Raw genomic sequence first — 26,245 nt, forward strand, 5'->3', positions numbered from 1 at the left:
TCATTCAGAATCCTGATTTTCTGCTACACAATAGTTTATGATTTTCAATAATCCTCGCTTCTTTGAGGAGATCGGGAACTTTAGATTCTAGGAAAGATGTGTTGATCATTTTAGTTATCCATGGTAATAAAGGGTTTAGGAAGCTTTTCAAGAGCTGGGATGGGTAAGCATCACCCTGGCATAAGGTAGGTTTCATATTTTGTATTATATCAACAACCTCTGGCAGGGTCACTTTCCTAAAGAAGAAGAAAAGGGATTTTAGATCAGGCATGTCTTGGACAGGCTTAGGTGCAGCCACTGCTACTAGGGACTTTTCCAGCAGCAAGCTCCGTGCTTTAATTGCACTTTATTGGTGCAGGGTTTTCTGAGTAAATTTACGCTATATAGATTGGCAGCAGTCTTGATTTATATTAGCGCTATACTTTTAGCAGGATTTACCTTCTAACTCATGTAGGATAGCAAATATTTACCTCGAGTTCGACACAGATTTGCTGAGCATAATTTACCTGCTTAAGATAGCCGTTTTGTAATCCTTAACAGCATCTACATAATATGCCTTTGTATCGGTACAGGGATTTCTATCTTCATGGACGCTTGCAGGCATATTTCTGCTTCCTGGAAGAAATAATATCTTTGTTAAACCAAGTATTGGTTTTAGTTTTGGTCTATGCCCCCAAACCCTGGAAGTATTGGTTTTTGGTTTTGCTATATGTCCCCAGACGCTGGAGTCTCCTCAAGTCAACACCAGACTCCCCGTCACTTCTACACTTCAGAAACGTGCTCAAGACCCTCCTCTTCAATGATGCTCCCTCCCTAACACCTAGGTCCACACTTCCGTCACTCGCCACCTACCCTAAGAGTGAGTGATCTGCTCCTCCCTAATCCCTGCCCTGGTTGCTTGTAGATCACTTGCTGCCAAATTGTGTGTCCCCCACACCCCTCGTTAGTTCCCAGCTTCCATGTATGCCTGCTTCCCTTACTGTTCCTTTCTCCCTAAAATTGTAAAGCACTCTGTTACTTCCTGAACAAAGGTCCACGCTCAATAAATACAATAGTAATAATAATATAAAAGGTTATTATTGCTATTGTTACTATAATATTATTATATAACCACACTGAGTGGTTGAACATTCTTAGATCAACTTCCAGTCAACCAACAGAGAAGGTGCTCTATGTGGGCTAGTCCTCAAATGGTTCACCAGACCTGCAAAGTGCTCCAGTTATAGTAACATGAGTGGGCTTTCCAGTCAAATAAGCAAGGCTGTCATATGCTACTTGATGGAACACTAACAAGGTAACCAATACATTTGTCATATTTTAGCATTTTTTGAAATCATTAAAATGAACAACAAAAACTTGGGACACAATTTCCTTTCCTGTTGACAACAAAGGGAACACTTTATTTGATCAGCTTTAACATGCGAGTTCCTGACGGTTATTGTGAACAGACACAGAGATCAAGATAGTGTCTATGAATGTGGTCTGAAAGCTCTAAACATGAAAGGTCTTAAACTTTAGCAAAAACCTATACAAACAAGTCATTATGAAAATCTCCATGGAATCCATACATGCAATGATCTGAAAGCTGAGGACTTTGCAGAGAGCTTTATTACAAAAGTACTGCTCAAATGTGTTAATTTAGATAAAATGAAAGACATTTTGATGCTATGAAAAGTAATTGAAACTGTAAGCTTAAAATTAACCAAGTGTCAGTAAGCAAATTACAACAAAGCAAAAGTTTGCCCTAATTTTAACAGAGAGCATGCTGAAATCTGTAGTTATTCTTTGCTATTTTCTCTTCAGTGTTACCAGGCTGTTAGACTATTGCACCTCGTTGACTTTCTGTGCAACAATGAATGCAATACTAGAAAAATCAATTGAACTGTATGAAGATTCATTGATTCTAGGAGTAACATGGAATTCCTTAATGTCGTAGCAGGAGTCGATCAAAACCTGGCGCAAAAACTCCTCTCTGAGGCTTAAGAATGGGAATTTGAAATTTCCAAGCATGCCAAATGTGCACTCCAGGAGTATGATTAGTATAAGGCAACCACCGACTCTTATCAATGGCGACAGACTTTTTATTGCCTCTCGGAAGGCGTCTTGGTCTATGGACAGAACTTCCAAGGAAAATGGTGCGATAAGGCAGTCAGCCTGCACTGGTATCTTTGGAGCCACAGGGTGGGTGTCACTGGGTTCACAGACGATCACTTCTTTGATGGTGCACCTCAATGTGTCTTCTTTCTCACTCCACTTTTCACTATAAATACAAGTGTAAAAATAAAATTGGGTGAATTCACTTATGCCTAAAAGTTACAGATTATAACATGTGAATTTACTTGCAGTTAGATGCACACCTGTTCTACAACAAAGTGTTGGCGAATATATGTCCGATCAGTAATCGTTATATACATTTAATTTATTGATTGCATGGATTTTAAAACCTTCCATTTGATATCACGTCATCATGTGCCCATAGTACCTGCATTGGGACCCCAGAGATGACCTGACACCATTCGAAATCTTTGGGGACAAAAAAACAGAAGTATTTTCCAGATTTCTTGATCAAGCGGCCCATGCTAATTTTGCCTTTTCCAGGAACCCGGTGATTGACACAAAATTTGTGATCGAGGACAGTGTGACTTAGGGTGCATGCATGTCTAGCTTTTGTTACATGTAGTCTAGTATGGGTAAAAACCAGCGATAACTCAAATACCTCATATTTTAAAAATACCACCTAACTACATGTTGGTGTCAGATGGGATATTGACCATAATGAGCACCTGAAAGTGGTGTGTTTGATAAATACCCGATGTTTACCGCCTGCAGTACTATATATATTTTATCAATAGGAAGTATTTAAAATGCCACTTTTTTATGGTACATGTAAACCTGTGATGTGGACTTATCTCTTAAAATAATGTTAACAAAAAAACCACTGCAAGCATTCTATACTACTGGTTTTGCACTTCAGTTAACTCACATTCCATAAAGACCAAAAGAAAAAATATTGACCACACATTAAATACTAGAAGTGAACAACACAATCGTTTCTCAAAAGCTCTCATTTCATGTAACACCTCTTATAACCCCTGGATCTTACTTCAATTTCTAGTTCCTCTCTTATAACCTAATTTTAAAGAATGCAAAATGCTGTGAATGTGAGAAAACCTGTGTAAATGTTCTTTCCAAGGGGCTTCCCTCTTCTGTGCCATTCTGAAAGAATGGAACTCTCCACGGGTACTCCTCCTCCTTCCCGGGAATCCACATGTTTTGCTGCCTGTATCAGCATTTTGATGCCTACAGAGAGTGGGGATTTTATGTGGATGTCCTTAGCTTTTTGGTGTGTGCTAAGAGCAGGTAGAATATCCAGGAATCCTTTGCAATCTTGGCAGTCAGGTTTTTTCATGTCCGTCACCACTGCTAATCCTCACGGAGCATGCGTGCCTGGCAGAGACCAAAATATATCGAACGTGTAATATTGTATTAGGCACAGGAATCCAGGGTACGTCCCAGCTCCCAGTGCCTAACATCTCATCTTTCAGAGAATCTTCTGAATCCCTCGGGTAGAGCCACACTGCAGAAGCAGGAGCCAACAGCCTATTCCTAACAGTTCCTATGCCTCTTAGAAAATTAAGCTGATAGTGATTTAGCAGGAATAATTCCTGATTTTATAAAAAGCATTAGGCATCTTAAGTGTACTGAGACCTAGTTTCAGGTTTATCACCCTAGAGTAATTAACTGTACATATCTTCAAACAAAGTCTGATCATCCCACTAATCTCAATATCAGGAAACAGGTCATTCTGAATCTCCTCACCGGCACAGGGAGAAACACGGTTCTTTTCATGCCACCACATGCTTTTAGTGCTGTTGACAGAAACACCCATTAGTTTCTTAGGGCCATCTTTAGCCTGAGATGTGTAGATATTTGCTATGCAAAGTGATGTTAGGTTTCTCATCCAGAAAGTGAGGTCTTCTAACTAGGCCTCACTTTCAAATGTTTCATGCTAAAAAAGTATAGTTCACACATGTGTACTTTCGCGGGGCCCTGTCTCGCGACACACCATAAGCTGAAATCACATTTGGCAACATAGCAACCGCAGCATAACATGTACATTTTCTTAAACAGCCTATTGGAATTACATTAATTCCAACAGCCATGGGCTGCCTTTAACGGTGTGCACCAACAAATCAAATAATATATAACTGTGTATTCCCAAGGCCTGGTGGCATTATATTGGATGTACATTTAAAACTATATCTTGGAGTGAAAGGGTGCAGAAGGCGGAGACCAGCACACAGGTGGCATGCTTTTAGCTATAGACTTTTATTTATCAAATTAAAAGAAGGAGAAACCACACTTTCCATAATTCTAAGAGGGGTTTCCCTGCCTCAACTCAAAACTCTTAGGGCTCTGAATGTCAGTATAAATCAATAGTCCACCGTCCTGTTTCAAAAACCATTCTTCTGTCCCTTAAATCGAAAAATAAACTAAAGACAAAGTCGACCTTCTTGGTTCAGAAGAATGGCTCCCTTTTTCTGGACGTTGATCAGGTTACAGTTCACAGTGAGGGTCCCAAACCCAGAGTTCCTTGTCTCTAGACTTCTGCAGACTTGGTTCATTCTCCTTCTCCTGCTAAGTACAGCCACAAGAAAGGTGGCTTATGCTCTCTTCTCCTGTAGGTGTGGGTCCGAGTACATATTTCTCTACTGCTTGGATCTGGCAGATGTGGTTTACTCTCCTGCCAGCTACTTCCATGAAGAAGACGACTTATACTTCTTCTTTCTGGTCAGTGCGGCTCCCAGACCCATATTTCTCTACATCTTTGCTCTGTCAGGCCTTGTTTGCTCTCATGTTAGATTCTGTCACGAAAAAGATGACTTATACTCCTCCCCTCTTGTGGATGCAGGTCCAAGACCCATATTTCTCACGTTAGACATTTAAAGTTCTTCTTACCCCCAGGGGTTCCCTTCTTGCCCTGGCTCTGTGGTTCTTGCTCTGCTAACTTCTTCTGAGTCTTCCCGACTCTCTCTGTACTTTAAGGGTCTCTGCTGACGTGCTCGGTCAGCCTCGGCCTCTTCCTTCACTGGCCTTGTGGCTTCCTTTGCTTCTTGGGGTACTGTCCCGGCTCCACAGTCTATGGTCCCTTGGAGGCGGTGCGTCTCTATCAGTCCAACTTTTCTATGGGTGTGCGCCTCTGCTTCACCAACTTGCCTGTCGGTTCACCAACGGCAGACAGTGCAGTGGCTTCTGAGCCTTCTCACCAGTGTCCCGGTTAGCATCCCCTTCTTGCTACCATGCCAAACTGCTTTCTCGCTCACGGCTGCTCATGGGAAGCTTGACCACAGTGTAAGTCCATCCTGCAAAGACAACTAGTATGATCATTATTCTCAAATTCTTATTGGTGCTCTTCTTTGTTCCGCACCTTCTCCTCATCCCAGTACTTGGTAAGTAGGTCTCCCTTAGGTAATCCCTACTCTTACTCGTCTCGGTAGTTGTTAGGTGTTCAGCCTTAGATATGTGTGGGACATCGAGTTGTGGTTCATAATCCAGGGAGGTGTATAGGGTGTGGGTGGAAGGTTGGCATACCGTGTTCTCCTGAGATGTTCTCCATTGTCCCCATACTTATTTATTTTTTGTTTTATTTATTTTTTGCATTTATAGCACGCATAAAGCCCTGAAGCATCTAAGCGCTAGTTCAAGTGGATATGGTATTACAAAATGTAAATCAGATGTTATAGGTAAGTTATATATGCAGTACAGGGCAGAAAAGACATAATTAGGTAGATTGCAGCTAGGTTGTAAATACAGCACAATCCTGAAACTCAAAACTAGGTAAGTTGCAGGTAGGTTACATATGCAGCACAAGGCTGAAAAGTCAAAATTAGGTAAGTTGCAGGCAGGTTGCATAAGGAACACAAGGCTTAAAAGTCAAAATGATGTAAGTTGCAGGTATTTGTTTACTTAATTTTACTTTTATTTCGGCGCACAAAACCCAGAGGTATCTAGGCGCTAGTTACAGTATAAGTACGATAGTAAGGTCCACATGATGTAGGACTAAGTAGAAAGTTACAGCAGTAGGAGAAAACATGTATAAATGCACAGTCTGGAAAGCCTCACCTCATGCATCCGGTGTACAAAGAAAGCATAGAGTGGGACAGTTGTGTAAATGCAGAGGTTAATACAGTTGACGGTGAGAATAAAGTGAAACACATGTGTACCAGGGGGTCGTAACTCTGGTTGCAGACGCTAGCAGAGATCCGATGAGGAGTCAATCAATCAATAGCTGTGTGCTCAGGCGGGCTCCATTGCATGCATGGTAGCTGCAAGCGAACAAGGGAAAAACAAGCATTGGTGGGTGCCTCATCCCTAAGGTGTGAAATATGGGAAACATACGGTAAGGCGAGGCAGGGGTGGGCATACTGGCAAAGTCATGCCCAGTGAAAGTGGGGGCTACATCAGTTATGTGTGTTGATGGTAGCATTGATTAGACGGTGTTAATGGATGTCGCAGTCGCATATCCGCATTACAACCACTTCAGACCCGTTAGAATAAAAAGAGGTGCAGAGCGCAATGTGCGCTTTGCCGATCAGCAGCGGGAGTATTGGCATGGCTGTTGAGGATCCCCATATTTTTGCGGACATGAGGAGGGTGGGGGAGGGTCATATGGTGGAAGGAAAGTGGGGGAGAAGAATAACATGCGGTTGGGGATTTGGCGTCAATAGACAATCTCACCTGCCGAATCGATGGCTGCATAGAATCCATTGAGAATGGAGTCAGATTTGGATACTAGAAGGATTCTAAGGGGAGGGCAAGAAGCTCCTCCATGCCCTGTCAGGTCAAGACAGATTGGCCTTAGGTCGATACCTCTGGTTGGGCCGGCTGCGCCTTCCGCATCTGCCTCCCCATGCAATGAGGGACACAGAGGTGCTGCAGGGCTAGCAAGCCCCCACAGACATGAATGAAGACAGCAGCGACCATCTTAATCTGCGGCCTCACTGCATCCAAGTGATAGAAAGTGTCCGGTGGAGGTGCCTGAACCTCTGTGCTGGGCATCTCTGCTCAGCAGGGGACATCTGTGCAGGCCAAAGCAGGGGTGAATGGACTTAGTTCAAGGCCTTTGGTTAGGGCTTGCTCTGTTCCGGCTCGGCCGGACCTTGCAATTAGGGATCGCTAGCGCCCAATGGCATCTCCTTTTACACAGAGGTGCCTGCAGGTTTAGCAAGGCCCCACAGACTTGAGTGAAGAAAGTGGTGGCCACCTTAAGCTGCAGCCTCAGTTCATCTGGGTGCTGGGAAGGGGCTGGTGGAGGTGCCTGAGCCTTCGTGATGGGCAGCTTTCCTGAGCAGGGGACATCTGTGCAGCCCAAGACAGGGGTTACTTATGCAGCGCTGAGCTGAACAGTCATCATCAGGTAGATTGCAGGTAGGTTACATATGCAGCACAAGGCTGAAAAGACAAAATTAGGCAAGTTGCAGGTAGGTTAGATATGCAGCGCAAGACAGTACAGTCATAATCAGGTATGTGGCCGGCAAGTTAGTAGAATACCATAGGGTGAGTCTCTGCCCATGAGGTTCTCAAACTGTGCCACACCCACAGGGGTACTATCGGGTTGCAACGTCACTACCCTGGCCACATGGGAAGGGGCGCCCCTTCGGGGAGAAGTGACACCATCTCAGGGTTCATCACAGAAGGTACAGTTATAAAACTCAAAACCGCATCTGATGTCATTTTTATTATCAACTGATTTCCTGTGACCCCCGCAACTTTCAGAGCTTTTGTATATTGTAGTCTAGGGTTGTGAGTTTTACCCACAACAAATGCTGGGCCCAGCCCTGGAGCCCCTTTGTTCTCTGCTGGTAATGCGTGAACATTTCCCAGAGGAACAGGACATAACCCTGAGGGGTAGCGTGGCAACTAGTCCCTCAAAGGGATCTCTGCCAACAGAACAGGGAAGTCACACCACAGTGACAATCACAGGAGTATTTTTGATCTTAGGCAAACAGGTGAGTAGGGAAATATAGTGCAGCTTACAAGAGGATCTGAACCCAGTATAATGGTCCTCCTGTCTTGAAAAGGCTTAGAACACACTTACTTCCTGTGACCCCAGTAGTCGGGTGAGATACTTTTCATCAATCATTAAAAGTGACAGATGGCCCGCCCCTTTCAACACCCATTTACCTGTCCCCTGAACTCCTTTAAATTTGATAAGACCCCCAAAATGTTTATGTATATTTGGTAAGACTCCCAATAAGATGCAGTTGAACCACTACACATTTGACTACACCCCCAAAAAATCAAAAAGTAATAGAGGGAGGATGTAAATAACTGCAGATTATTATGGGTGAGGTTTACATTCTATATAAAGCTTATAAGAATCCCTAGATAGGGTATAAATAGAGATGACCTAGAAATGTAATGGAGCCCCAAAATGTTATGAGATAAGTAAATGAATACATTTATATTAAAGTGATGGGTGGGTTATATGTGAATAAGATAATGGCACATAGGACCCGTGCTGTCTTCTGAAAGTCTCTCTCTACAGTGCCCAGAAGCAAAATGCAAGAAATGATCCTATGCTTATGGTGCACTTTTCTTACATTTACCCATGAGTTAATTTTCCCCATTTAATCACTTTATTCAGTTTCTGGGAATTGCCTGTGCACGATGGGCTGCAAATGTCTACTCCACCCTGGGTCTGTCCCTTTATTTTAACTATACGTGTCTTAATTTGTCCTACTAACACTTGGGTTCATATTGGTTGCTAGTTATTTACTAGGAATTTCACAAATCCCAGCAAAAAGCAAAGGGCCCCTGTGTTGGTTTCTTTTTCCAAACAGCAGCTGCTCATTTTGTCTATTGGACTGAGGAGCGTGGACGGGAGTCAGGCAGAATGGGTATTTACTCTTCAAAAAGTTTCCCTTTAATATCACAAAAGATGCACTAGCATGAAAGGCACATTTATTTTAGAACACTGTGCACATTTCTCTAGTTCCTGCAAGCATACAACCCTGCTTTCGATGAAAGTCTGGGAAAAGAAGAACCAGACCTTATATACATTTCTTCTCGTTCGCATTTAGATTCCGATCACATCACAACCACCCAAAAGTTTCTCGTGTCATGATTTGTATAAGGTTCTGGGAAACACAAGGGGCTCGAGTACACAGTTGAACTGCTAAAGCTTCCCGACTGCTCACTGTGTTTTACACCGAGGGGGACGCTTCGCTGCAAAGGTTATAACCTGGGCATTTGTCCATACCTGTACCAACACGCTTGCTCACTCTATTCGCCCCTTTCGATACTCCACCCGGGAAAAAGGTGCAGAATGAGACATGCTTTCTTTGCTGGCATAAAAGGCCGCAGATTTATTTTCATAACATGCCAAACTCCAAACATTGCAAACAAACTTTGTGAAACTAGTTCTGAAGGTGCAGCGACCCGCCGACTGCTCCGTGTCCAAACCATGCTTCCGCCTTTCCCAACCAAGTCCACTATTGGCCAAAGCTCCCCCAATCATTCCTGTCTGAGCCCAACCTGCCCTTGCAAGTGTTCCTGGGCTGCGGGAATGCCGTTTAGTCAGGGAAGCTGAGCCCTCATTGATACCTCCAGCGCCCCTACCGCTTAAGCCCCCAAGGAGCGCTGGTCCGGAGAACTGCTAAAACACTTCCGGCTTTTCCACGGCTTATTAGTAGTCTGTATCTTGCCACTGGTCGCCAAAACACAGCCAAGCCAAAGGTGGGTCCACACCCACCGTGGCTCCCCCATTCCCCCATCTCATAATTCCAGCAGCCTCGTGCCTTTAAACCAAATCACACTTTGTTTACATCATTACTCCTTGGGTCCAACCTCATATTGCAATACAACCTCTCTTTTTAATCGGCAACCAGTTGACTTAATCACCCTCATCATACTTCCCACTCAAAATGCTCCTCTTCACATTTTAATAGGCAAAAGCTCCCCCACCACAATTCTCGATCCACTGCCTGCCCTTGCAGGAGTTACCAATGTAAGAAGATTCAATTCAACACTACAGCTAAGTCAATGCCTAGTCTGGGATACTGAATGGAAACCCTTATTGATATATCTTTATGTCCAGTTCATGAGTTCTGGATGACTACCCCTATATAACACCCCTCTCTTAGAATCCCCCTGACCCCACTGAGCCAAGAAGTAGTTCTGTTTTGCAAGTTTAAAAGGTTTATTTGAGAAATAAAACAAAATATAGATACCACGCTTTTATAATAAATTAATAATCAATATCGCCCTTATAAATATAATGTTAATCAACAATGGGTAATCTGACACTAGCACACTTCTTTATAATCAATGATGAGTTATTATAGGATGGGTCAAGTAGCAAAAATACTTTTATGATTTCAAGGGAAAAGCAATGAGGAATAAAATGCAGTACAGAAATACTTGAGATGATTTTAGCAAAAGATAATATAATCACTTTTTCTCTGGCAATTCACCCCCTCCCCTATGCAATGTAAGACATGGAAGTAGATGGAAAGAGGAGCACACAGTTCTCAGGAATGCAATCAAATACCATACGAAATTCAGTTCCCCCCCAGCAAGTTTAGAGAAAACCAGTATGAGTTTTAAAACACAGGCCCAAGTGCTTTGAATGTGGTGGCAATGAAGTGAGAAATATGCTGAAAATGCTTTTAATTCCCTTTAGGAGGTTCAGGGTGAGTGAGAGATACTTGGGATGAGTTCAGGCTCACTTTAGCAATGATTCAGAGATGGTGATTAAGAGGCAAATTAATTTTTAGCAAGGAAAGAAATGACTGCTGATGGTTACACGTGGCTGGATTTTTAACCAAGTCGCAAATCGTGGTAAAATTCGTGAGTGCATGAATCGGCAAGTCGGTTCTAGGTTCGTTGGAAAGCTGAGATTCTAAGCTTTCAGAGGAAAGTTAAATTTTGTTTCTATCCAAACGGTTCCAGAGATACAGACGATTAAATAAAGGTAGTTTTTCAGATTTAAAGTAAACTCAAAATGACAGTTGACAGCTTGCAGCTTCAGAATTGACAGGTGACAGTTGTGCAGCTTTACAAATGACAGATGACACGATTTATAGGAGGCTGTTCTACTTAGGTTAAAATAGTTTGGATTAGATTATTTTAACTAAGAGTTTGGTTTTGCACAGTTTTGCTAGGTACTCACAATATAAATTTGAAATAGGCCTCGCCACGGATCTGGTCAGGTTTTGGACTAGACTCCGGTTCTGGTCTCGGCACTTCACAGTGATCTGGGTCAGCTCTCTGGTTCTGCTCACAGCGGTCTGGGTCACTCTGGATCTCTGGTCTGGTCTGTCCGGATACAGCAGTCTCTGCACGTATGTGTTTTGAAAATGGGTGTGTGCCTGGGCCTAGCTAAGCCTGCCCCTCTCTACTTGTCATTGGCCCAATTCTCCCCTCTCCCATGATTGGGGGAAGGAAATGTGAGTCAGAGTGATGCTGTAGGTTTTATGGGTCAGACTATCCTCCCCTGTTCAGTTTGCCCACAAATCTATATTTGATTCAAATACATCCTTCCCAGATATACAATTTGTTGAAATTACATGTGCACATTATATATTCCTTATGGTCCATGCTTGTCCGCCTCTGATCTTCCTGGGGGCTTGCATTAAAAAATTACAACATTTTGCACTTTTTAACTGGTTTTGCAATATCGGACATTTACCCAAATTTACACACATGTGCGCAAGAGTATGGACATTAATTGATGAAGTGTCAGATTTTTAACATGCAGACATTTGGAGTGAGACCCTATTTTCCGCTAGCAACCCCCCAGAATACACCACAGGGTCCTAACGCATGCTAAAATGTTCACAGAAAAATCACAAAAATAATGATATTACTTATATAATTCTGACAAGTCCGCACTATGAGTTATCTATCTTTTTAAAATTATGCCCTGGTCAAAAAGGGATGTGGCTTCCCACATCACAGGGTGGAATAACTGGTTTATCCACTTCCCCCAAGCTCAGCTGCTAGCAGAGGCACTGCCCCTCCCAGTTTCCCCTAAGAGGAAGCCACTTTTACGACGCCCCCAATATAACATTTGCCTGAGTCCAGGACAGGCCTTTGTCCAACTCCCTGTAGTTCCCAGCTGCTCCAACCCTAATCTAATCAACAGGGCCATGTGACCTCAGGATGCAGCCAGGCCTGGCAGCCAGGCCTGGGAACACAGCTGTTGATCCAGTATCAACTCCTGTCGGGGGTAGTTGTCAGGCAGGATTCAGTTTCATTAAGCCATGTTTCAGCTAAATGTCACTTTTTGTTCCCAGTTTTCTACATTCAAATCAAACTGACAATTTTTACCTATACATTAAATAATGACTTCCTTCAAGTCATTTCAGAATATAGTTTTACATTGTATCCACCGTTTAGCACGTGTTTCCTTGGTCTGGTTTTGTTTCATTTGTTCAGTTTTACACAAAAGTCTGGTGGTTTTAAAACACCGGCTTTCTGATAGTGGTGAGTACTGGTAATGCAACCATTTTTGGGATTAAGAAAATGAATTCCCCACAAGAAGTTTGTATCTTTGGAGTGGTCTCGTGCCAACTGCGCAGTTCTCCTATTCTGGCGTGAATGTGGGCGGCGATAGCTCATCCCCACATCCACCCAGTCTATTGATTTAGTTTGTTCTGGGATAGAATAATGGCGGCGACAGCTCATCCCCACATCTACCCAGTCTATTGACTCAACATGGGTCAAAACCCATGACACCAAGCTGGGGGAGCGCCATTCCTGATGGGGGAAGCTGAAATTTATTCCTTTGTTAGAATTTTTAAAATCCAATTTTGCCTTCTTTCCCCCTTGCCTCTGTCCTCTACAAATTTTATTAGGCAGAACTCTCCAACCACCAGAAACCTCAGTCTGCCTGCCCATAATATCCTCATTTTTGTGCTGACCCCTTCCCTCTGATGTCCCACGTTTGAAACTGGAGTCTGCCGTCCGGGATCCTCAAAGCATGTTTAAACCTATAATGTTAGCGCACGAAAATCCTGAACCTTTAAAGAGGCATTGGCAACCTTCTTTCCCTGAGGTATACTTGCATATACTTGTTCATCATCGACCTCTGAATTAACCTCCAGCATTCTCACCTCTGATCTTAAATTTGTCAGCTTCTCAGCTTCCCTGTTCCCCACGGCCCTTTTGTAAGTTTCACTCGTGCACGGGCGTGGGCAAGTGGTTTTCACCTATGCCTAGCCTTCTCTTTTTGTTTTGCGCTACCCTGCTGCTTTCCTTCCCCTGAAGACGTGCTGTGGCTCCCTGCACCATTGCCACCTGTGTGTTTAAATCTGCAAATTTTGCCAAAAGGGCAATATACCTCCTCAAACTTCCAGAAAACTGCCTGCTCCCCCTGCTGATAACTGGGTTGACTATTCCAGGAGGGGTGCCCGCGAAAGGACCCCCTCCTCCTGTCCCCATCAGACCATCTCTCCCTCTCATAAAGCGGCTTTTCGTCCTGCGCCTTGTCCCACGTCTCCCTTGCTGGCACCAGTTTCTCAATGTACCCCCTAACATCCGCCTCATCCAAACACAAAGCAGGCCAAATCTGCATTTTTAGCCTGAAACCCTGGTCATATTTCAACCAAGCATCTCCTACATAAGTCAGGTATAAAGAATGGATGTACTGCTCGTATGCAAATAATGCCCCCGCATCCTGTGGGAACTTTTCTATCATGATGGATGTCAGCATCCAAAAATCCACCAACCAATTGTGGATGTCCTCTTCTACCTTGGCCCTCTCCCTGTCCTTCTACTCCCTCCCCATCTCTGATAATTCCTGTAAGCTCATCCCCAGAGGCTCCATAGCTAACAGGGAAAAGATCTCAAAAAATTCCTTCTGCCAAATCCTCCCCTTGTTGGCCACAGGAATGTGCCAAACCAATGAGTTCCCTGCTGACCGTACTGGGGAAAAGCCCGGCATCACCCTCCCATACTGAGTGGCATCACCCCACACAATCCCCTGCCTTTGGCTAGCTGCTTGCGTTACTACTAGCTTCTGCAGCTGGCTGACCCCCCACATGGGTTTCCCTGAGCTACGCGGATGCTTGATCACCCCACACCATCCCCTGCCTGCTTGTGTAGCCATCACCTGCTGCAGCCGACTGCCCCCCTCCCAGGCAGGGTTCCCTGGGCAATGAGGAGGCATGACCCATGACCATGGGGTTCATCCCCCCCAAGGCTCCCAATTACTGCCTCTCGCCTAGCTGGTGCACCACCTCAGCATTCCTCCCTACCTGATTGAGAGCATTTACATTTCTGCACATCTGCCCATTCCCCCATGCTGGAAAGCACTGCATGAACATACATTTAACCTGCTCCAAGGATGCAGGTCCCTCTGCTGCCACTGCCGCCGAGCTGGCCACAGGCATGCTGGGTGCACTGCTGGTACCCCTTGGAGCTTCCGCAGGCAACGCCGCCGGATTGGCATCAGGCCCCTGCTCTCTCCCTCTGGCTCTTGCCCCTGCTACCTTTTGCTTCTTGGCCTCCTCCGCCTGCTGCTTACTGGCCTTAGCCTTAGCAGTCACCATCCTCTTCGCTTTAACTGCAAGTTCCTCTTCCTTGCTGTGCCTGCTTTCCTCTTTCTCTTCAATGGCCTGTATCACCTGCAGCGTTTCCTCTGCCGAAAAGGTAGGGAACAATAGTGGTGATTCCGACCTTTGGCTTGGCTGCGCTGCTTCCTCACCCAGTTGTGTTTCCGCCATGTGCAACCATTTTGGCCCATGCTTTGTGGCTGCCATCCATGCCATCAACACAAACTGCTCCAGGTCTTTATCAGGGCAGCAGAACCCTGGTGTGCCGTGAACCCACGTGGACATCTTCCCTGTTGCAACAGCCTCCCAGCACGCGCACTGCAATGGATTGGCTCTTAGCAGCGGCCTCCTGGCAAATGCACTGCAATGGACTGTCTTTCAGCAGCAACCTCCTGGCACACGCACTGCATAGGACGGTCCTTCAGCAGCGGCCTCCTGGCACATGCACTGCAATGGACTATCTTTCAGCAGCGGCCTCCTAGCACACGCACTGCAATGGACTGTCTTTCAGCAGCAGCCTCCTGGCGCACGCACTGCAATGGATTATCTCTAGCAGCAGCCTCCAGGAACATGTACTTCAGCAGTTTTGTCTTCAGCAGCAGCACCCCGGCACCAGCACTGCGGATGATTGCCTTTAGCAGCAGCAACGGTTTCTTTCCAGCAGTGGCTAGCAGTTTGTAGCAACCACGCGCCGAATTCCCAAAGTTTAAATTGGCTTGCTACTAACACCAATAACATGTCACCCTCTCTGCAGCCCGGGTCTACAATGTTCAATGCGGAAAAGTTTGCAACAACATGCAGGCCTGATTACCATGTGTAATGGCCCCCCTCGTTAATTACGGTCATACAATTTCACCCTTCCTGCAGCCCGAATCTGGAATGTCCAATACGGCAAAGTTTGCAACATCACGCGGGCCTGATTACCATGTGTAATGGCCCCCTTCATTAATTATGGCCATACAATTTCACCCTTCCTGCAGCGCTGGTCTGGAATGCTCAATGCGGCGAAGATTGCAACCCAGCAGCCGGATTCCTTAAGTTCCACTCTCCCTGCTCGCTACATATGGCCACGAAATTTCACTGAAATGCAGCCTGGGTCTGTAATATCCGACCGGCCTCTGCAGGTTGAGGTGGCTCACCTCCAATTTACCTTGTCCTCTAACTTTGGTCACCTCTGGTTCCCTCGCCGCAAAGCTCGGCCTCCTCCGGCGTTGCTCCTTGTCATCCGCTTCAACGGCTCCAAGCGGCAGCCCCAGGACACACGCACCACGGCTGTGGTCAGTCTCCCTCTTTCCCGAACGCAAGCGGCGTAAGACCCGTTTCTCGCTCTCCTCAACACTTGCTCAGCTGCTTGTATCCTCGCACCGACAGCTCCAAAAGCAAAGTTCTGCTCCTTCGCTGCACAGTTTGGTTCTCCTAAAACAAAAACAAAACAGATCCTCCTTTGGTGCGGGGATCTGATGCAGATGCAAAGCCCGGCAGCTTATAAGCCCCTTCCTATTGTCCTCTTTTGCGGGCATCTCGCCCGTCTCCACGGGCTTCCCGCCCCTTGGGCTTCCTGTACACCTCCCCCTTACCCAGTGGGGAGGGAAGAGAGGACGCTGTCCCTGGTATTCGGGCACCTCCTACATTTTCTTCTTTGTCTTCACCTTCAAGTGTCTCCGAGAAGGCTGCTGTCAGAAACTAGGCTCTGGCATTTGCAGTTCACACACCATTAACCATGTTCAGCTAAATCGAGCAGGGGTGGACTGGCAACCAGAGGCCATGGAAATAATTTTCAAAGTGGCCCCATATTACTCATTTCCTTTTCCCCAAGCCTATTCCTATGAGAGCATTTGAAAATAAAATTGGTTACCACAGAAAAGAGGTATCACAGTGACGGTTTGATGTGGGGATATCGCTTCTGCGTTAGGTGCTTTCCTCTAGGCTGTAAGAGAGCTGTAGCTGGAGTAAGGGTCCATCTAGTGTGCCTGTCCCGCATTAGAAAATTCAGAGGAAAAGACTGACACTGTTCTGGTGGGAGACGGACGGACCTGCCTCGAATCAGTGGGGCAGGGCAAATCCCCTAAAGTGGTAAGCCGAGCTGGCCTGGAGTTGGGCGGGACCCGGTTTAGGGTCTCATTGTGTGCGTGCCTGGGAAAGAAGCACCTCCCCGCCTCCTGATTCTGTGTAAGTATGGTGAGTGCAATGTGCACCCCATGAAAGACACAGTTCGAGCATGCGAGGAGAGTTCTTTCTCTATATTAGCGACTCCATCTCGTTAATCAGAAATTGGAGTCGTACATTTACAGATTTAGATATCTGTTCAGTTGGAGGCCCTTGACAGTGAGTGAGTGTTCAAGGAGAACTTGGTGCTGGGAAAATGCCGGGCAAGGTGACAAATAAACCCAGAAATTATAATTTTAGGAAGGGTAAACCCTACATTAAAAATAAATCTCAAGCAGCAGAGCCAGGACGTAAACAACTCCAAGAGGAGCCTAGGGAGTGTGGTGGGGCCTACCCACCTTTATAAACCACACAGAGCCAGGTGTTGCTTGCTGCTGGAGTCCCTGTGTTCACATGCTGCATGTCAAGGGAGGCCCCTTTTTATTAAATTGCTAGCTCGTGACCAAATTCTTCACAAGTTCCTAAAAGGAACATACACCACACTCCTCCTTTTTCCTAACTAAACAACCTAGATAGCATTCTTATCTCAGTCCACAACAGGTGGAAACAAGTACTCTGTACTATGAAGGCATTTAAATGAATAGAGGGGCAGTCAGTTGGCAATGTCTGTTTCTTAAGGGAGATCAACCTCGAAGTCTCTGAGGTAATCAGGCTGCCTGCAGCATTCCCTGATGGGCTAGCGCCTTCCCTCTCCGGAATTGTCTCAGTCTAGAGTCATTCCTCCCTCTTGGTCTATTATACTCTCCTCGTCCTCGCTGGACCGTGGTGGCTCTATGTCAGAGTCCTCGCTCTATTTGCCAACGTGGAGATCTAGCTCTCTGCAGGCTTGTTGGGCCGCCATCACCTCCTCTCTCAGCCGAAATCCCTATTCATCTGAAGAAGCTGGAATTTCTCATTACTGTGGCCTGTCCATCGGAAGAAAATTATCATAGTTCCTTTGACTTTCTCTTCTTCAGCGGTGTAGGCTCATGGGGTTGTGACCTTTTTGCTCTTGGGTGTCTGGAACATACCTGCTTCTAGACTTTGATCTCACAGTGATCTTCTGACGTTTTCTCTCTCATTGTTCTCCTCCTTCGTTCCAGCACACTTTCTTCATCGATCACTCCAGGACTGCGAATCAAATGATCTGGCAACAAACCCCAAGGAAATCTTTTGAATAGGGCTTCTGCAGGTGGTACTGTGGTCGAGCAGTGTGGGGTGGTGCGATATTCAGATAAAAACTGGTATGGTGCTCGCTGATCACCCTCGCCCAGCCCATGTGCAATGCAGAATACTTTATTGAGTGTCCTCATCATCTTTTCCACATCCCTGTTGGCTCTGGGCCATACTGGTGTTATTTTCCGGTGACTTATTCCCAGGTCCCAGTGTTATTCGGAGAACCCTCTGCTCTGGAAAGGCGGCCCATTGTCGGTGCAGATTTCATCAGGGAGCCCATGGGCGGCAAGCACCTTTTCTAGGATGGCTATAACGTCTTCAAGTGAGGTGGATTCTATGAACTCCACTTCTGGATATCTCAACCATTTGTCCACAAGGACTAAGAAAATGGGTATCTCGGCAGGTGGACCCAAAGTCCATGTGAAGTGTTCCCCAGGGCACATTGCTCTGGACCATGGATTGTATGTACGGTTCTCTTTGGTGTTGAAGCGTGGCTTGGCACCACACACATGCATGGACAACTCTTCCACTTTGTCCTCGAGGCCTGGAAACCAGACCTTCATCCTGAGCCAATCTTTGGTTTTGCTCCTTGATGTCCTTTGTGTTCCAATTCCAACACCCGCTGTACTAGGATAGATGGAATGACCATTTTTGACCCTCTCAGTACCAGGCAAGTTAGTTCGGTCTGCACTTGCCACATCTGTTCAAGCACTCTTTTGCACCTGTGTAACTGTTCCAGGACACGTTTCCATTCCACTCGGGTTCCGGCTGACTGTAATAAGAGGAAACACTCGTCATTCGCTTATGCCTCCTGTATCTCCTCGAGAGACATCGATGTGGGTGTCGCCACCGATGTTAGGGTGTGCAGAAACTCTTCTGTCTCCTATCCTTTGTCTTCTTCTTCTTGCTCTTTTGCCTCTATAGGGTGTCGGGACAGGTAGTCCGCAGCATTTGCATTCCTCGTTCGGTACACCAGCTCAATATTATATTACTGCAAGGCTAGCAGCCACTTCTCTATCCTTGCTGGAGGCTTGGAAGATGATTGGATCATGATAGGGAGAAGAGGTTTGTGGTCGGTAACTACTGTTACTGATTTGCCAAATACATAGAGGTGGAAACGTTTTTAACCCCAGAGTACAGTTTGACCCTCGCGCTTTATCTGTGAGTATCTCTGTTCAAAGTCCGAGAGGGCCCTACTCGCAAACGCAACAGGACAGCATCCCCTTTGTCATCAGGCTGAGCTAGTACCACCCAAGACCATATTGGATGGCGTCTACCATGATTTTGCTCTCTTATTTGGGCCAAAGTACACCATGCAGTCCTTTGCCGTGAGTCCACTCTTGATTTACTCAATGGTGCCTTATGCCAGGGTGGTCCACATCCAACTGCTGTCCCTCTTGGTGAGATTGCAAAGGGGTTCTGATAGGTTGGCCAGTTTACGTATAAATCTTCCACAGTGTGTGACCATGCCGGAAAACTACATACCTCTGAAGCACTGGTAGAAGGGCCGGCTGTGTGGATGTTCTTTACCTTGGCGGGGTTAGGAGAAATTCCACTCTCTTGGAATACAAAGCCAAATAATGTCATCTTCTTTTGTAAAAATGCACATTTCTCCTCATGCAACATGAGTCCTAGATGTTTGACGTGCCCCAGGCTGCTCCCTAGCCTTTGCAAGTGCTGCTGTTCTGAACTGGAATAGACCATGATGTCATCACTTATATTGATCGCTCCCTTCAGTCCAGTCAGCGCCCCACAAATTGTGTTCTGAAACACATCTGCCGCAGAAGATATTCTAAAATTGAGGTGCGTATACCTAGACAGCCCTCAAAGTGTGGTAAATGTGTTAATGTAGCATGACGCTGGGTAAACACCAACTAGTGATAACCTGATCTTAGGTCCAGCTTGGAGAACAACTTTGCTCCCTGTAGGATGGCTAGAATATCATCCAGCGGTTGGAGACCAAAGGGGTTGGTCCTTCTACTTCCTCTATGATGTCCACATTGACCAGGTTCTCGAGTTCTTTATCAACCAGTGCTCTTAGCCAAAAGGACACACGCTTATGTTTTAATGCTGTTGGCTGCATTGTGGGGTCAATGTGTAGTCGTACTGGTTCCCCAATGAACTTTCCTACTCCTGTAAACACTTTTGCATGTCTGGTCAGTAGTGATTGAATGTATTGTATGTATACTCCGAAGGCAAACTTTACAATGTGCAAGGCTTCTGCATTGGCACATCCTAGTAGGATCACCTTGCTGACTTTAGTGATGAAGAACCTTGCTCTGATGGTAGTTTCCTCATGATAAACAGACACAACAAAGACTCCTTCCAACAGCAGTAGCAGCTTTGCCCCAAATATGTATGTGTCTTTATTATCGGTGGAAAACCTGTTAAATTGTAGTAGTGATTGTCCACCATGACGCTTACAGACACCCCGGTGTAAATCAGTATGGGGATCTGGGAGTTCCCAGCGTGAACTGTACATCTTGCTTGTCGAATCTTTGATGCCTTTAGCTCTGACAAGCTGGAAATCACGAGTACATCTATACATCTTCATCTGTTTCTTCTTCTGCTGGTTGTTCTTCGTCTGGGAGTGGCTGTTCAACAATCGCAACCTTCCATGTTGTTCTCTGAAGCGACTGTGTAGATCCAGCCTGTCCCCAGAGGTATGTTGCCAGTGCTGGCGCATTGGCAAACTCGTGTGAAGTGATTAGTTATACTACATATCCCACATCCGTGGCCTCTTGCCGGGCAATTGTTTGAGTGGGGAAGGTCTTAGCCACAGTTATTTCCTCACCCTTCCTTCTTGTTCCCCAGTGGGTTTCTGTCCGACTTGCAGAATTATTGTCGACCTATGGCACAGGCTTCTTCCAGCTTAGTTGATTTCAGGGGGGCACACATCTTGTCTGCTCTGACATCTGCCAATTCATAGGAGCGCCTGAGTTCCAGGATGTGGGCCACAGTTATGCCTTGTTCGTACTGATGAACATCCTTTCATTAGTTGCTTGCGCATCTCGTGTTCCTCATCTGGCCATGCACATGTTGTAGCCATCCGTCTCAGTCTGCAATGGTAGGCATTGAGGGATTCCCCTTCTTTCTGTAGAGCATTTCTCATGAGGGATCTCTCTTAATCAAGGTTTGCCATGGGTGCAAAATACTCCTGTAGTGCAGTCTTGGCTGCAGTGAAAGACCTATCAGTGGGTCGTAGAGTTTTAAAAATGTTCCACATGGCAGGACCAGCCGAGTAGAGCGTAACTGGCCTTCTCGTGTCATCATCTTCCTCCCCTGTCACTGCTAAAACATTTCTAGGTGCTTCACCCAGGCGGACCATCTGGGAGCCAAGGCTGACGGGGCTCCTGACACATCAAACTTTTTCAAGGGTGTGAGACACATGGACAGGCGTTGCACCCTGGTGTCTGCAGGGGCACCTCCAGCTTCATCTGCCATCCTCAGTGATCGTGTGCATCACAGTTGCACACACACACACTGCTGTGGACCAGGTAAGATTGAAGATGGTTTTGGGATTGCAGAGCATACAAAAACTCAATGCAGGAGCTGCAATCCTTGCAAACCTTTCTTGCAGCAAAGTTCTCTTTTCCAGTGGTCCGGAGTGTGGCACTGTCTAGGGCTGGACACTCACGATAGGACGTAGGGCACGCAATCACTCCCAGTGGGAGCTGCAACCCTTAGAGTGGTGAATGCAGGATGACAGGGAGATCTCCACTAATGTTTGATGGGACTTATCCTTTTGAACGTGGCGTGCTCTGGAGCATGGGGCTTAATTATCACATGCTTTACTTAGTAGGCATGAGCATCAGTTTGGGCATATCAGAACTGTGACACAGACTTATTTGTCCGTGCACAGTGATGTCAACGTTGTGTTTCACTGCCGGCGATCTGGGAACATAAACAAGGCTGTCTTAACAGCGCCGGGCCTGTGGGCTCAGCCTGTGCATCGTCAACACTGGCACAAAGCTCTGCTGGGTCTCACAGCATGTGCGCACTGTGAAGTGTGCCTGGCGCAGAACAGAGTGTTTATAACCGCGTGGATCACATCCAGCATGGCAAGCCGCCTCGTCGCCAGTGTGGTGGGGCCTACCTACCTGTATAAAACACACAGTCAGTTGTTGCTTGCTGCTGGGGACCCCATGTTCACATGCCCGCTGACACTGGTGGCCCATTTTTATTTACTCACCACCTCATGACCAAATGCGTCACCAGGTCCTAAAAGAACATACACCACACTGCGGTGGCAAATGGAGCAGGTGTGTCTAGCACTGGCAGTCCCAAAGTGAAACAAGCACAGAGAAAAATTACGTCTTTCTTCCATCCTGAAGACGCCCTCTGAGGAGCAGCTAACACCGAAACAAGGGAGGTTTGGTACATCAAGAAAAAGTCAATGTTGTGGCCTCTAATGACGACTGGAGTGATTCTAACTGCCTTTATTGTATAACAAACAGGTGGGTTCAATTGTCCATGTGCTGGGCAGTGGCAGGTACTTACAGTGTCAGGCTGGGCCTCCCAGTTGCTTCACTGGGGGCAAGGTGTGCAGTTGGACTGCATGCTGTAAACTTCCAGGGCCCCCATGAGGCCTCCTATGGCATTGGATTTATGCCCTGGAAGCTGGCCGTGTAGGCTTATGTGGGCCTTTAGTACGCGGGCTCCTTATCAGGAGCAGCGCTCTTCAGACCGACCTGTCGGGCGCTCTGCCAGCATCTCCACTGGCGCCAATGTTCTCTCACGGAGCGCGGGTCCGCGAGATCACGTTGGGACGAGATCTCGCGAGACCGCGCTCCCGCGATCATGTGACATCCCCACACACCTCCTTTGCTGGGAAATGGATGGATGGTCATTCCATGACGAAGTCTGCAAACTTGCAGGGTTTCCTTTTCTCTCTCTGTGGTCTGCCTTGGTCTGGAAGCGGTCAGGGTTGAGGGAGCACTCTTGGGGAGGTTTAGGTGATTCAGGTTCTCCTTGTTTTGCCCTGCGCTGTAACTCTCTGAGTGGGGTTGAGGAGTTGGTGTTCGAGAACTCGCCGCCGTAGGGTATCTCCGAGGCATCTCTTCCTGACTGGCGAGGGTTTTCGGATGACTCTTGCTGGCCTTGATCTTCTCCGGTTTCCCAGTGTGGCTGTTCAATAGATTATTTCCTGCGGTACATAGCCACCCTTTCTAGATTCCACTTCCTTCCGTCACTGGTGCAAATGTGGTTTGACCCTTTCGTAAAGACTTCTATGGGACTGCTGTATCTGGAGCCGGTCGAAGTGTCTTTGTGGGGAAGACGTATCTTGACCAGGTCGCCTCTGTTAACTGCTGTGTGGTGAGCGGCACGACGCGTGTCCCCTTGAGCTTTCATGGCTTCTTTGTTCCGCTGCATGCGAAAGACTACGTCTTCCATGTCCACATCTTCGTCAGCCCTCACTTGATGGAGCCACGGTGGTACCAGTTTGGATGCTGCACTTCTCCCCCTTAGCAGATGGAATGGTGACACGCCAGTGACGGTGTTGGGAGTGATTGGCCTGTGGGTGATAGAGACTTGCTCTTCGCTGACAAATATTGTTAAGTTTGAGGAATTTCTCCATTTCTCATGAGACCAACTGGACGCCATTGTCCGTCAAGATTTCCTCGGTGAAGCCTTCGCGCTGGAATATGGCGGTGAGTGCTTCTATGACTGTGTTTGTGGTGATGTCCGATGTGAAATCAACTGCACCCCACTTTGAGAAATAGTCGACCGTGACTATCCCGTATTTATGTTCTGGGGGCATGCTGTCCAGAGGCCCGATGAAGTCCAGCCCTAGTTTGCGCCACACCCCTTCGGGGACTTCGGTGGGCAGCATGGGGGCTTATCTCACAGACAGGCGCTTGTCACTGTTTGCGCACTCATGGCACCTTTCAACCATTTGTCGTATGTCCTGGTCCATGCCTGGCCACCAATAGGCGTCGCGTATCCTGCGTCTGGTCATGTTGCACCCCATATGGCCAGAGTGCGCTCTGCACAGTATTACTTTGCGAATTCCACTGGGCGGGATCACTTGGTCGCCTCTCAGAATGAGACTGTTCATGACGTTGATTTCGTCGTTCACCTTCCAGTAGGGACGTAGGCCTTCGGGGATTGCTCTTTCATCAGGTCACTCTTCGCGGACCCAGGCTGCTATGCGCCGTAGTGCATCGTCCTGCTCGAACTCCTCCTGCCAGTGGTGCTCACTCAGGTCCATGTACTCACCGTTTCTGAAGTCGCTTATAGAGGCTATGACACATTCATCGTCCAAGAATGTGGTCCCAGGGGCATTTTGGTTCAGAAGCCTGGACATGCAGTCCGCTTGTGCGTTTTTCAAGCCGGCAATGTGGGCTATTTCGTACGTGTACTCTTGTAGTTTTGCAGCGATCCTGGCCAGTCTCGGGGTGGCAGTCTTGGTGGCGCCCGGGCTCAATATGTGAATGAGGGGTTTGTGGTCCGTGACCAATCTAAACTTGGTGCCCCAAACGTAAGATCTGATGTAGTCGACGGCCCAGGCACAAGCCAACATCTCCTTCTCTATGGTGGAGTAGTTCTTCTCCGCTGATGATAGGGCTTTAGATGCAAATGCCACAATATTTTCAGTGTCGCCCTTCTTCTGGGTCAGGGTAGCCCCCAGTCCGTACGCGCTGGCGTCCGTAGTGATGCAGGTGTCCCATTCAGGGTTGAAGGGTTTCAGGCATGTTGCGTACAGAATCCTTCTTTTGATGTCAGTGAATGCTTCATCTTGCTCTGGCCCCCATGAGTAGGTTGCCCCTTTCTTCAGAAGTACTCTCATGGGGGATGTGGTTTCGGAGAACCGTGGAACAAATTTTGCATAGTACTCCGCTAGGCCCAGGAACGAGCGTAGTTCTTTCTCTGGACCATGGGGCCGGGGCATCTGCTATGGCCTCCATAAGGTTCTTCTTGGGGCTCACCCCTTTACTTGAGATGCAGTACCCAAGGTATTCTACCTTGCTCACTCGAAAAACACATTTCTCGTGACGTAGATGAACGCCTGCCTCTTGAAGCTTGCTCAGAACCGCCCTGAGTGCGATGTCATGGGTCTCGTTGTCCTTGGCATACACAAGGATATCATCCTGAAAGAATGAGATGTTTTTGAGTTCTTTGAGTAGGGAATTCCTCATTCTCTGAAATGCGGACGCTGCCGAAGACAGCCCAAACGGCATGCGGGTGTATTGAAATGTACCGAAAGGAGTGATGAACGCCGTAAGGGGGCGCGAAGATTTGTTTAGTGGAATCTGGTGATAGGCGTCACGCATGTCCAGTTTCGAGAAGATTGCCGCCTCTTTCATCATGAGGACGATTTCACTGATGCTGGGGAGCGGAAAGCTGTCTGTAACAACATTTAGGTTCAGACTTCTCAGATCAGTGCATATTCTGAGGTCGTTGCTGGATTTTTTCTTATCTAGAACCACCAAACTCAACCACTCGAAGGATTCCACCGTCTCAATGGTTCCTTCTTCGACCATCTTCCGGAGGTGGGCATCTAAAGCAGGTCTCGCCGTGGCAGGCACCGGTCTAACGTCATGTTTCTCAGGCACTGCGTTGGGTTTCAACCGAATCTTGTGGACAAAGTTTCTCAGTTTCCCTGGTTTCTCAGAAAACAGGCTTGGGAAAATCTCCTCGAAATTTTGCGCTGCTCCTGAGGAGACCATGAGTACCTGTTCCGGAGTGCTGGGGTCTAGTTTAATGCTGAGTCTGTGTTGATCATCCCATCCGAGCACGGCTGGGCCTTTGGGTGAGAAGTACACCTTGGTGGTGGTAGACCTCCTTTTGAATTCAATCTGGGCTCTGATGTAACCCAGAAGGTCGACAGTTGCACCTCCAAAGACCGTCGGTTTTTGCCTGGTCGTTCTGATCTCCACTTTTGCTTGTCCCATCATCTCCTTGTACGTGTCGATGGGAAGGATTGTGAGGTCTGATCCTGAGTCTGCCATGACGCGTGTTTCCATGCCTCCACTTTAATGGTGCAGTGGGGCTTTTCTCTCCTGGCATGGAGGGCGTTGACCATGATGACCATGGGTCTGTCCTGTAGTTCATCATCGTCGCTTGAAGCGCGGTTGCCATCGATGCGGGAGATGTTTTTTTCCCGCCACGTGCATGCTGGGGCCACGTGACCAATGCGTCCGCACTTGGAGCATTCCTTATTCCTGGAGGGGCAGTCACGATCGTTCGCCATTTGTTTGGTTCTGGCACATCTGTAGCATTTCGGCACATCTCTCTGCCTGGGGCCTTTGTCTCTGGGGCTGTCACGCGACTGCTTGTCTCTGCGCCTTCTCCATTGCAGCGCTGTAAGCTCGGGTACAGGTAGGTGACTTCCCACCTCTTTGCGCCTGCTGGAGGTTTCTTTC

At 47.0% G+C, this 26,245-nt stretch overlaps 1 protein-coding gene across 1 annotated transcript in view; it reads right to left on the reverse strand.

The window, feature by feature from the left end:
* Positions 1–1,367: 1,367 nt before the first annotated feature.
* Positions 1,368–26,245, reverse strand: part of LOC138489603 (indolethylamine N-methyltransferase-like) — a 227,327-nt gene continuing 202,449 nt past the window's right edge. The window contains exon 3 of the mRNA XM_069617308.1: positions 1,368–2,260. Coding sequence (XP_069473409.1) covers positions 1,822–2,260 — 439 coding nt within the window. The 3' untranslated portion in view covers positions 1,368–1,821. The remainder of the gene's footprint in view (positions 2,261–26,245) is intronic.

The sequence above is a fragment of the Ambystoma mexicanum genome, chromosome 9, assembly GCF_040938575.1.
Source record: "Ambystoma mexicanum isolate Mex_15411 chromosome 9, UKY_AmexF1_1, whole genome shotgun sequence".
Classification (NCBI taxonomy): Eukaryota; Metazoa; Chordata; class Amphibia; order Caudata; family Ambystomatidae; genus Ambystoma; species Ambystoma mexicanum.